The 12,620-nt window shown below is 41.6% G+C and overlaps 1 protein-coding gene across 3 annotated transcripts in view; it reads left to right on the forward strand.

The window, feature by feature from the left end:
- Positions 1-12,620, forward strand: part of LOC149859453 (protein argonaute-3) — a 64,052-nt gene that overhangs the window by 46,610 nt on the left and 4,822 nt on the right. The window contains exons 18-20 of one of the 3 annotated variants that reach the window (XR_016443508.1): positions 274-473; positions 3,185-3,354; positions 5,761-8,505. Coding sequence is in view for 1 of the 3 variants with exons in the window: in XM_090057560.1 (XP_089913686.1) it covers positions 274-473; positions 3,185-3,293 (309 nt within the window). In the remaining 2 variants the exon portion in view is untranslated. Of the gene's footprint in view, positions 1-273; positions 474-3,184; positions 8,506-12,620 lie in introns of those variants that run through there. The other 2 variants (XR_016443509.1, XM_090057560.1) reach the window with 2 other exon arrangements.

Here is a 12,620-nt window from a genome sequence, read left to right on the forward strand (position 1 = left end):
AAGATCAGCTGGGTGGAAGCAGAAGCTTGACAAGTTCAGAGTAGGAAAAGGATGTACGTTTCTAAGTGACAGCAATCAACTTTTGGAGCAATTTATGTAATGTTGTTCAGTCTTTACAGATCTTTATAACTTTCACTGTTGATGTAGGAATTGCAAATAAAATGAGTGGCTTGTGTTGTTTGGGAAGTCAGACTAAATCATCATGTAGATCAAAATCTAATTTGATGCATATGAAACCATCAGACAAGTGAACTGATGTTCCCTTTTCCATAGGGTACCAGCCGTCCCTCACACTATCATGTTTTGTGGGATGATAACTGTTTTACTGCAGATGAACTTCAGCTGCTGACTTACCAGCTCTGCCACACATATGTGCGCTGCACACGATCTGTTTCTATACCCGCACCAGCCTATTATGCTCATCTGGTAGCATTCAGAGCACGATACCATCTTGTGGACAAAGAACATGACAGGTAATAAAAGCACAAGTGTTAGGCTTTATCTCAGTTGAGCCCTCTACCCAAAATATATTTCGTTGAGCGTTTAGACCTTTTGACCCTAGATAGTACAAACTGGGCGCATCTACACGAGACGTTTACTACGCAGTTGGCTAATTAGCTGTGCAGTAAATGTCTCAGCGTCTGCATTTGCACCCCTATTAGGGCATACAAAACAAACTGCACGGAGGAGTATTTTTTTTGTGCGCAGCAGCACATATAGATGCTGAACCGGCTGGCTAGGGCAGTGGTTCCCAATAGGGCTGTGTGAAGCGTTGGGTGCTGATTTGATTCGGAGGAGATTCGGCCCGATTTCAGTGGCCAAATCTCCAAATCTGAACTGAATCGAATCAGGAAACCAATTAAAAGGTCCAAATCTATTTGAAGCTCTCCGAATCGATTCGGAAAAGATTTGGAGAGATTTGGGCAGTCCCTGTTCGCTGCCGCAGGGAACTGGACCCAGACTCCATGCTGGTAAGTAGGGGGCTGGAGGATGGGAGAGAGAACCATGGGAGGACCCCAGCCCCCCTTATGGCTGCCCTGCCTGGCCCAGTTTCTGGCTCTAAAAAAAAAAAAAAAAAAATCCCACTCACCAGCTGCTGCCAGGCAAAGCAGGGGGGCAATCCCCACTGCCCTGCACTGTGTGGGGGGGCTCTGCCACAAGTCCCTTGACCCCCACCCACTCTCTCAGCACCACCCCATGGCTGCATTGCCTGGCCCTAGCTCTTTAAAAACAAAAAAAATCCCACCAGACTCATGGGCTGATGCAGTGGCCTCGGGGCTTCTGGGGGCTTGTGATAGAGCTGCCATCTCTTCCCACCCCACCAGTAGTGCAGGGCAGTGGGGGGCAGCAGGGATCACCCCTCCCCCCAGCTCCAGGCAGCAGCTGGTGAGTAGGGGCTTTATTTTTCTAATGGGCCAGCAGCAATGGGGGGGAGGTGGCGCTGGGAGAGCGGGCGGGGGTTGGAGGGCTTGTGGAAAAGCTCAAGGCAGTGGGGGGCAGCAGGGATTGCCCCCCCACCCAACAGCAGCTGCTGAGTAGGGGCTTTTTAAAGAACTATGAGCTGGGGCAGGCAGGGCAGCCATTAAGAGCAGGTGGGAGATGGGGCTGATTCAGGTGGGGCCGATTCGGATCACTGAATCAAATCACTGTCCCTCCAAATTGGCCGAATCCAAAGCGAATGCTAGCCACTTCGCACGGGCCTAGTTCCCAACATTTTTTTACTCTGGTCTGGTAGGAGCAGTACATGGTGTGCAGAGCTGGCTGCCTCCCTCTTGGAGCTCCCTCACTGCCTGGCTTTAACCCCAGAAGCTCAGCTGTGACCCCAGAAGCCACTCGCTTGGGCAGACAGACAGGGGGGTTTGAATGGAGGGTTCATGTCATGACCTGGCAGCCAACCTGCCATGGCTCGGTGGTTGGGAATTCCTGGGATAGGGCACCAAGGGTACTTCAGTTCAGAGGCTGCCTGCCGGCTAGCCCTGCACTGAAGCACCCTTGTGCCCCTGACAGCCCCTCTGCAGCACACTGCGCCCAATTGAAGTAGCTCTGGGCTTTCAGGCTGGCCTCCCACGCCCCTGGCAGCTGCGGCTGCTGTGATCCAGCTTCATGTGCTGCAGTCTAGGCACACATGTAAACCATGTGTCCAGAAGCAGTAAACCCCCTAATGGCACATGTAGACATGCCCTTTAACTGGTAACTTGGCTTTTATCTCGTGGAGCACTGGACTTCAAACACATTTCCCCTGCTGCTACCACAGTGTGCAGGTATAGTGTGTTGTCCAGTTTCCATTAATGAGATGATTTGGGTTCAAAACATCATATTTTTATTTAATGAACTGTCCTGCATTTTTGCTTTTGAGATTTGGTTTAAGGCAGGGCTGTCCAACTGGTAGCCTGTAAGCTGTGTGCAGTCCCTGAGGGGTTAAATTGAGGCCTCTGTGCTCCTGCCCTGCTGCCGTAACTGTGGCTGCAACAGCCACCAGAGTCTCTGGGCTCCCCCTTCTGCTTCTCCCTTCTGCATCCTGTACTTGCTCCAGGGGGCTGGACAGTCTCTTTTGGTGCAGCTCAGGGAACTGGGAGATGAGCCCAGAGTTGCATGAGTGCACAGTGCAGCTGTGGAAGGCAGAGTGCCCAGGTTGGTGTGCAGCTGTGGTGAGGCAAGTGTGCAGGTGTAGTTCCGTGATCAAAAGGGGAGGGTGTCTGCATAGCCCAAGGAGTTTATGACTTGCCCTGGTGCATCCTTGGGGTGTCCAGCCCTTGCTGGTGTGGTTCACTTGGCATGCAGCCCCTTAGATGTTGGGCACCCCCTTAGATGTTGGACAGCCCTGTTGTAAAGGACTCAGTGCATGCATTAATTGTAATCCAGAAACCAGAAGTAGTTTTGAATGAGTAGCATGATTCATCTATTACAGTTTTCAGATGTCTTCATTCCTAAAATTTCAAAGTTAGTTACAAACATAAAGCCTTATAATCAACACATGGCATGAAAGATTATTTGTGGGGAAACAAACTAAGCTATGGAACTGAAAGATTAGCTAAAAGCCAAGAAGTCACAGGTCGCTGGACCCAGGAATATAGCATGCTCCGGTTTAGCTATTGTTCCCTCCCAGATTGTGCCCTTAATGTGGTAGCAGTTCAGATATTCAGCATTTCTACAAGTCTTAACACTTTTTCACATTGCCTTTCAGTGCTGAAGGAAGCCATGTTTCAGGACAAAGCAATGGGAGAGATCCGCAAGCCCTTGCCAAGGCTGTACAGATTCACCAAGACACCTTACGCACCATGTACTTCGCTTAGATCAATAAAATCAGAGCATACTCACTGAAAAGAAGAACTGAAAATTTAAGCCACATACAATGTATGTTTCCAGTGGGGTCAGTTTCTGGGGTGCGCCTCCTATCAGGCTGAAGTCGACACTGTGCAAGGGCGAGGGGCTAATCCTTAAATTGACGCAAGGAAGATTTGTTTACTTCATCGAGGAACACAGCACTATTATGCAATATGAAACCAGCCAACTGCTTTTTTGGCGCGGTCTCCTGTTGGAAGCACCGCCATCACATCTTATTTTATTTTATTTTATTTTATTTTTTATTTCTCGTAGTTTAACCCTTTTATGCCTTTACCTCAAGTTGCTCGGCAGCACAACTCTTTGCAAAAAACAAAAAAAAACAAAAAAACAACAGCAACAACAAAAGTTGATCACGTAATTAAGAAAAAAAAAAGAAACAGACAACCTTAGGAGAATCACAGTGATTGTTTTGGGATTGGGGAGGGGAGTGTGCAAAAAAAAAAAAAAAAAGATTTGTTTTTATCTTTTACCCCAGCTATATTCATGAAGCTTTCATTATTGCCATCAACATTCAAATGTGAACATATCCAAATACATTTGAATGTACAGCACTAACTAGAAGAAATTGGAGGAGTATTTGCACACTTGTCCATTAATCTGAACATAATTTCATAGATTTCATAGACATTAGGGCTGGAAGGGACCTTGGGAGATCATCGAGTCCAGCCCCCTGCCCAAAGGGCAGGAAGTCAGCTGGGGTCATAGGATCCCAGCAAGATAAGCATCCAATTTGCTCTTGAATTAAGCATCCAATTTGCTCTTGAGCAATTTAGCCAACTGCTGCCTTTTGTCTGTCTTCACAACTTGGAGTCCTCAGCTCCAATAGTTCCCTTTTTAAAATGAAACAAAACCAATAAAAAGCTAGTAGTATATGTGCAGGCAGTAGTGATCCAAACTCTTCTTACTCCCTGGTGAATTTACTAAAGCTGCTGTTTTATCTTGTCCAGAAGTTTCAACTACTTTTCCATCTGGCAAGTCGCATACATATTTGAGCTTCACGTGATATCTGAAGTCCCGTGTTTGACGGGGTTCCTTGTAGTAAACACCAGAACTGAAACTCTAGATAAGGTCTTTTTGGGAAAAAAAAAAAAATTGCTAGTTTACTTGCTGCCTCTCACACCTTAATGTGATTTCATATATGTATGTGTTTTTGAAGTTTAGCTTCCTTTTGTTTCTTTTATATTTATTAGAGTAATAATAATGCTTTAATTTAATTATTACAAAACATATGGGCAACATCAATTTTTATTTTTAGAAATGTAACCGTGTTTGTTTAAAAAAAACAAAAACTGACAACTTGTTTTTGCTATCTTTTAGTGCAATAAGCCGTTTGAGAGGAAAACTGTGTCCGTTTAGCTGTATTAAAGCGGCATTTGTACCACTAACTGTGGGAGAATGGACACCTCCACAATTTTAAAAGGACAAAGTAAATGCCTTAATTTTGAAAGGAAAGTTTTTATAGTTGAGGGGAATCTTTTTTTTTTCCTTTTTTAAATCAAAACATCAAAGAATAGCAAACATGCTTTTTGAATCCTGCAAGCTTTACTCTTGGCAATCGGGCTGTATTTTGGTTTAACAAAGGAACTGTCTGCATCTTTGGATTGAAGAGATGAAGTTATATGAATTAATTGGACTGTTTTTTATTGGAGATCTAGGTTTTCATGTTCTTACTTTAAATATATCAGACATTTAATCAGGAAAATGTCTTAAGGAGTTAATGAAGTTTTTAGCCAATTTTGCTGATTTCATAGTGACTTTCCTTTTAAAATTAAGGTATTGGTGACTTCATTTCACTTTACAAATAAAACACGAGGGCTGGGATACTTTTAACAAGTTAAATCACTGAAATATGAAACAAATTTAATGGGACTTTTGTTCATTCCACTTTTTAAAGTTAAAATGAAATATTTAAGATGTCAGAGGTGAGCATTTATTCAATAAGGGGATCAGGGGAGTTTTGCACTTTGTAAACTCGTGAACTGCATTTTTGACTGTTTTATTTGCACTGGTTCATAGTATATATACATACATATATACTGCAGATTTGTTTATATGGGCATTGCTGTTATCCCAGCCCTTTGGAACTCTACCTGCTCTCCACATGAAAACCAGTGGGTTGGTATAAATTACCTGACTTATCTCCTGTCATTCTTATGTAATCTGTTTGCCAATTTACTGTATTTTGAGCCTAAAATCTGAGCCCATTTTGCTTCAGTAAGCATGAATTTTCCCCATTTTCTGCCAGAAAAAAGTACTGTATTTTGTGCATTTTGTATTTTGTACTAAGATGTATGTAGTGCTGTTCACAACACTGTCTCAAAGCGTTTCACTAAATACTTGGTGTATATACATATTTTTTTTTTCCCAATACCAAGAAAGATAATGCAAAGTTTCTTCTTTTTTGTTTCTTTGCAGAATTTTAAAAGTGCACTGGAAATAATCATGACTGTGGGCAGTGTATGAATGGCTCAGGGGGCTGAGGAGAAAAGAGAAGGAGGGTTATGTCACAGATCCCTATGTAGCCCAGGAGCTCTTGGAAAGACTGGGGAGTCGTGTGCACAGCAGTGGGACTGCGGATCCCAAAATGAAATGTCCTGGCTTTGTTTTTTTGCTGTTTCTTGCACTTAGGTTTCAGCTCCTTTTGAATAAATCTGCTGCAGGGAGATCAGCATAACTGAATAACTAGACTTCCAAATAAACCCTTTAGTAGTTCTCTTCTTGGACTTGCTGAACAGTTTCCTCTTGAGAGTGCTCTAGCTAGTAGTCCTGTCTGTAAAGGCCAAGGTTAAGTTTTTTATGGAGGCTGGACCTGATGATCTTATGAGGTCCCTTGCAGCCCTATGAAATCTAGTCTATGAAATTAAAATTGAGGATTTTCTTTTTTTAAAAACTTCTTGTGGATTCCTGGCTTTTGTCATGAGAAGTCCTTTAAAGAAAGAAAGAGTAGATTTTTAACTTTTTCCCTTCAGATACACTGTCCGTTTCCTATCCTGCCCACACTCAGCGACTATGGCTTGAAAGTTTTAAATTATTTTGCTTGCTGCTTTCACCAAAAAGAAACAAAAAAAAATTTAAAAAACCCACTGCATTAATTGGGCAAGTGACTTTAAGCTGCTCACTCAGTGGACAAGCGGAACTGGTTTTCATGTGAAGAGGAGCTGGAAGTTTTAATTTCTATTCTTGGTTTTGCAGATGTCTACATAAAGTGCCGATACATGTTTGTATTACAATATCAAGTTACTGGCTTTGTGAGGGCCACACACGTATGATACTGTAGCTGCTATATTTATTTAAACGGAGACGGACAATTACTGCACTAGGGAAATGAGGAGATGAGCAGGAATCAAGGCTTAGTTAGATGTGGTATCGCATTTTTCAGAAGAGAATTAATGGTGTGAAGTATAAAGTGTAACAAAAGGGTGCTGTCATTTTAACTGAGATTAAATAGCCAGATATTCTTCCTTTGTTTAAAGACATATATATTTTGATGTTTGCAGTTGGGGGCGGGGGGTGGGGAGGGAGCAAATGGTACCTCATCTGTGGTGGCAGTTTCCAGTGTATTTTCAGAGTATATGGATTTCTTTTATTTTTGTACCTGCTCTCCTTTAAAGAAAAGTTTCTCAAGTTTTATGTGCTTTTGGGGAAATCTTGAGTGACATACCTGATCCCCCTCATCTTCACAGGAGCTGTTCATATCAAGCCCAGCAAGGGACATGGGCAAAGGCTGACGGTTCTGTTTTTGCAGATGAGTTGGCCTGGTATTCATATATCTCTCTAAAACGATGGTTCCCAGCCTTCTGTGGCAGTGTACCAGTTTTCCAAACTAAGACCTCATTTGTACTAGCAAGTGCCACTAACCTCTCAAGCAATGAGAGCACCCTCTTGGGGCTCAGTAGAGAGTAAGGGGTGCGGCAGCCTCTGGTACTGACTACACATCCCCGAAGTAATAATACTGGTACATGTGCCAAAGGTTAGGAACCACTTTCCCAGAATTGGAGGCAGCGCTTCTAATAAGCTAACTATAGGTCTTTGCCAGATTTGTGATCTAGTGACTAGTGGATCCAAATTTGGGAAGAAGCATTGAGAATCTTTTGTAGTTGTAGTGTTACACTCTTGCAACATCTGCTAACAGAGTGACTGATGACTCCGTTTAAAGTAGCTTTGGATTCGTGGGGCACTTAGTGTGGCCAATTTTACTCAGGATTGTTAGATTGCTGTTTAACTGTTTAAACTGGTTAAAAGTGCCCAAAGGGGTATTTCTTTTGGGCTTAGCTTTTACAGGTAGAATGGATTCTGGAAGGTTGTCAGTCAAATTATTTCAAGATGCCATTGGTCCTAAATTGTTTTCATTTCTCTTATGTGCAAATACTTGTCCTGTGAAGTCTAGCATAGGACATTATGTAGTAACCACCTCTGTATACATCTTATTGGTTTTCTACTAGTGCTTGAGTTCACAGCAGTGAAGCTTCCAAGCTCAGACTCCTTCGATTTAAAAATGAGGCCTTTCTGAGTTTACATATGTACTCGTACCTTGAGACTTGTCCACCTTTGATATTTTTTAATCTTGTGAACTGAGGGGAATAGATCCTTTCTCAAAGCACTTTTTGTACCAGAGGAATCAAAAGCTCAGATTATATACATGAAAACAATAAATGTACAGATATCGGAGATCTTCTTTTTTTTTTTTCCAAATGGTTACCTTTGTTTCTTTTCATGCCAGGTAAATGCTGTCAGTTGCAGTGTTGTGGAATAATTGTGGCTGCCACTGGTCAGTTAGTTTGATCTGGTCGAATATCCATGTGTAGAGGTCAAATGGAAAAGTATTCCTGGCTTACTTTCCTACCCAAAGATGGTACTTGAAATCAGCATTGGGTATGAGATATCATATTGTTTGGCACATCTTTTAATTAAAAACTTCACTAAGCCAATTAACTCATTATTTTTGTAAAGTTGAAAACTAGTAGTTAGGGCTTGTGCTAGTCAGTATTTTCTGCTAGTAGAAAATCTTTGTAACTTTACGTTAGTTATGAGGTGTGAAACTGGTATGTACAGGACCCTATGTCTTACCTATCTAGCAGAGTCTGAGGAATCCATACTTACTAAAACACTAAGATCAAAAACTGGTTTGGGGCTGAGCAGCTAAAGGTGCATAAAGGCAAGGTGGGGGTCGGGGTGGAGGGTGGGGGGGAAGCGAGGGGTGGGGGGAAGGCTTGTAAAGAAAGATGAAGCATCAGTCTCGCAAAATGTAGAGGGTTGGTAGAGAGATTTTGTATTCATTGCTGTTCCGGTCACATGCTCCACCTTTGTTACAATTTTGAACGAGGTCCCCACACCTAATGCAGGTAGCTAATGTAGGGTCCTGTTAAAGCAAAGAAGTTCCACTGTTTAAAGCTTGGAATTATTATAATTTTTTTTTAAAGCAAGACAGTCCTCAGAAAGTGCCTTTTCAAGAAGATGGTGCTGTAGATTTTTATTTTGAAATTGTACATGGCTGAACATTTACAAGAAATTATTGAAAATGCCAAGTGTTTGATGGTATCATTTTAGGTACCTTCAAACACCAGTTTCTGAATCAGGACCAAGAATAACCAAGGAGGGTATATTCAGCAGAGGGAAGGCTATTGAGGAATGGTCACCAAATTCAGCTGGTTGACTTGCACTAGTTCAGGTTTTATTTGATGCAAGTTGTCTCTGCCTGTGGAGGGCGAGGGGCTGTGCGGAAGGAAATAGCACAGGACACTGAAGAAGATGATGTAGTTCAGTATGTTAATAGGGTCACAGATAATCAAAGGGTGTAGCAGGTTCTCAAAGAGGAAGGTGATAGAAAAGCATTGTCTTGAAGATTCACAGTGAAGCGGTTGGTCCTGTGGACTGGCTTCACACAACTGGCATTTCAAGGGAGTGATGCTGATATACTCGTGGAACTGTAATGACTCCATGGGAATTTTTGCTGATAAAAATGGCAACAGCATGCACAAGTGGCTGTGCCCTGTGATGACCGTGGTAGGAGATGCAGGGAGCCCCGCTGATGAGTTTGGTGATCATTCCTCACATCGGGAAGAGCTGTAGACTAGAATAATAAACACTGCACCTCAGTAACCTTGTAATGCTGCATAAAATAATAATAGCAAAGTTCTGCTTTGATTACTCTGCAATGTGCTTGCACATGCCTGCAAAAAAAGTACACACACTTTCATTTTTGTAATGGTCTTAATAGCAGTTACCAGATCTTTTTTTAAAAAATGAGCCTTGTCCTTTTTTGTGGTGTTTCTTTATATTTATTGGTAATCTGTGTGCAGCTTGTTGCTTCATGTGTTTGGCCTGAAGGTTACTTTAAACACACTTTTTTGAGGAGGGAGGAGTTTCTAGGTGTGTCTTTTTTTTTTTTTTTTCCTTTCTCAAGTCCTAACTTTACTAACCATGGATAGGGGGGAGGGAGGGTGGGATTTAATCGAAACAGTTAAGACCAAAACAGGTTAATTAGGTACCTGATGTGAGTTAGTTTTCTGCATTAACTTTTTCTATGTTGACATTAATACAGTACTGGGCATTTCAGACATGTAGGGCATATCTCTGTGTCACTCAAGAACATAGTCTTTTGATATTAAGCAGGAGATCTTCAAGAACCAGGAGTATTACCATGAGAGCCTCCCTTCAGTGGTAAATGGTATCTTTTCTGTTGGAAACTGAGTTATTCATGAAGTCCATTAAAATGTTGCATTCAATTATTTGGTAGTTTATAATTGCTCGCTTAAGTAGTTCAAGTACTTTAGATATCAGAATTGTAAAGTGGGGACAGTGACCCATGCCTGAACTTATAGGCCTTACTTTTAAACTTGTGTTAATCCATGATTTAAAAAACCACTTATTTGTATTACTAATGCCAGTTTTTAAAAAAACACATTTTGGAAATTTGTTTTATCACTGTTCTATGTTGTCCCCTTAAGTCAAATCAAAAGCAATTAACTGAAATTAATAGTAACTTTAATCATCCATCTTTATGGCATTCATCCAATGCAACACTGGCATTTAAACTGTGTGGTGATTTTATCTTAAGATGTTTTCAGGAATTAGAAGAAAAACTTCAAAAATTTTACAAAGCAAAGTTGTCTCAAGACCTAAATTCTATGCCAAAACTGCCTGACTTCTGTTCTATTTAGTAGTAGTCAGAACTTTATTTTATTGATTTAAAAGGGCCAAAAAATCTTGTTCCATCAGGTTTTTTTTTCCACGTAAGAAGTAGGCTCCATTCTTCCCATTTTTATCAGTCAGTTTGATTTGCTTTATAACCATGACAGTAGGAGTTAAATCCCACTAAGGTTCCAGTTCTTGCCCTTTTGACTTTCCTTACTTTGTAAATGTGATTACAGTAGTCTGTGTAGACTTATGCTGTTGGGCATAAACCCTCAATCTGTCTTGCCTTGGCTAAGATGCATGGTGGCATACGTGTTGGATTTCGGTAGATCAGAATTGTCCATTTTTGTTGCTTATTGGAGGGTTTCTGATATACTTTTAAAGTATCCCATTTGCATTTAAACTGGGAAATTTGAAGATGCAGATGCTCCCACCCACTGTTTTCAGTAGAAAAACCTGGGTGTGCTTACCTAGTTTTTTACACGCGCTCCTTGTTGGCAGACTGAGAGCAAGGGCTTCCTGGAATATGTTGCACTGTTGATAAAGGTGGGCCGGAGCCAAGTGATTTTAAACCAAACTGACCTGGCTATTATCTGTCCCTTGCCCTTCCTACATCATTAAAGTGGTGAGCAGCTGACAATCCCATGAAATGTGCAAGAGAGTCAAAAGTAATGCAAGAAGGGAAATGAACCCTATATTAAAAGCAGCAGCTCAATAAAAGCTACAGTTAATGTACAGCTAGAGCCTTTTTGAGCCTGTCATCTTGTCTGTAGTTCACCCAAAGAGAAATCCACCCACATGTAGCCACTTTAAAAATCTCTTTCATAAATGCGTGACTGTTTCCTCCACAAGGGACCGTTTATAGAGGCAACTGGCAATGCCTGTCAGGGTTGTATAAAATCAAAATCAAAGATTTTTTTTTTGTTGGTTCTTAAATCTTGATGCTACCTTAAAGACTTTGGCTAAAAGAAATCCAGTAAATTGATGCTACTTGAAACAATGCAGCCAAGCTGTTTTATGGACATAAACATTTTGGATCTCTTGGACGCTTCTAGCTACAGTCCTCAGCAGCTCTCACTGCAGCATGCACAGTTAATGAGAGAGATGGTAATTGGCTGCATATTTTATTTGCCAAGGCACTGAATTTATCCTGCTGTAACACAGTTTTTTTTTACCTCCTTGTCTTCTCTCCCACCTTGCCAACCAAAATCATTAACTCTTATGCACATGTGGAATAGCCATTTTTGTCTGCAAGCAGTATCAGTGCCCTGTTAGAAAATAAGACATTATGTTTGGACTGGAGTGGTAGGTGGTAGAGAGAGCTGATAAAGGAAAAAGGAAGGGGGACGGAGAACTCTGAACTGTTGTCGGTCCAAATTGTTCAGCTTGTACCCTTCAGGGAACGGATAGGAATCTCAAAGGACTTCTGGAATGTGTGTGTCAGAAATCGGAGCTGGTACCGAGACCCTCAGCAAGCACGTGCCTTTTACTGATCAATAACAGATGCTGGAAAGGAATTGAACACTTGCGATTGCAACATTCCCAAATAATGCTCTCTGGCTAAGATTTTTCACAAGCCATGCTTAAAGCTTCAGGTCCTTTCGACACAACTTCATAATATAAACTTTTTCATATCACACTTGCTGTTAAGCAGTTTATGCTTTTGAATAGGATTGCCTCTGAATTTATAGTGCTCTTGTTATCTTTTCAGGGTACTTCTTTCAAGTAACTAGTTTGTAGGGGGTGATGTCAAATATGCCTCAGTCAATGGGCAATTTGCAGTTTCCTCTACAAAATTTAACTTTGATGTAGTCCCATTGAAAATAGGCTGGCTTGCCTTTACTTGAATGTTGCCCAGTAGCATCTTTCCTGGTTCCTACATAGCTTCTACCGTTCATACACTCCACTTAATTTTAAAGATGGGGTATAATGCGTGTAAGGAGGCAGGACAATTGCCTGATGAAGTGGAAGTTGAGCACCACCATTCTCTGGAACAGGTGAAGTGGTGATGGTCTGTGTAATGAATTTAGTCACGGCCTGGGTATGGAAGGGCTTAGCAAGGCAATAAGAGAAGACAAGTTCCCCTCTCCTAAATCAAGGTATTTATACAGAGCAAGTCTGTGTAAAATGCTCTGTGCTGC

This window comes from Crocodylus siamensis, chromosome 7 (genome assembly GCF_052110815.1).
Source record: "Crocodylus siamensis isolate JL-2025a chromosome 7, ASM5211081v1, whole genome shotgun sequence".
In the NCBI taxonomy this organism is placed as follows: domain Eukaryota; kingdom Metazoa; phylum Chordata; order Crocodylia; family Crocodylidae; genus Crocodylus; species Crocodylus siamensis.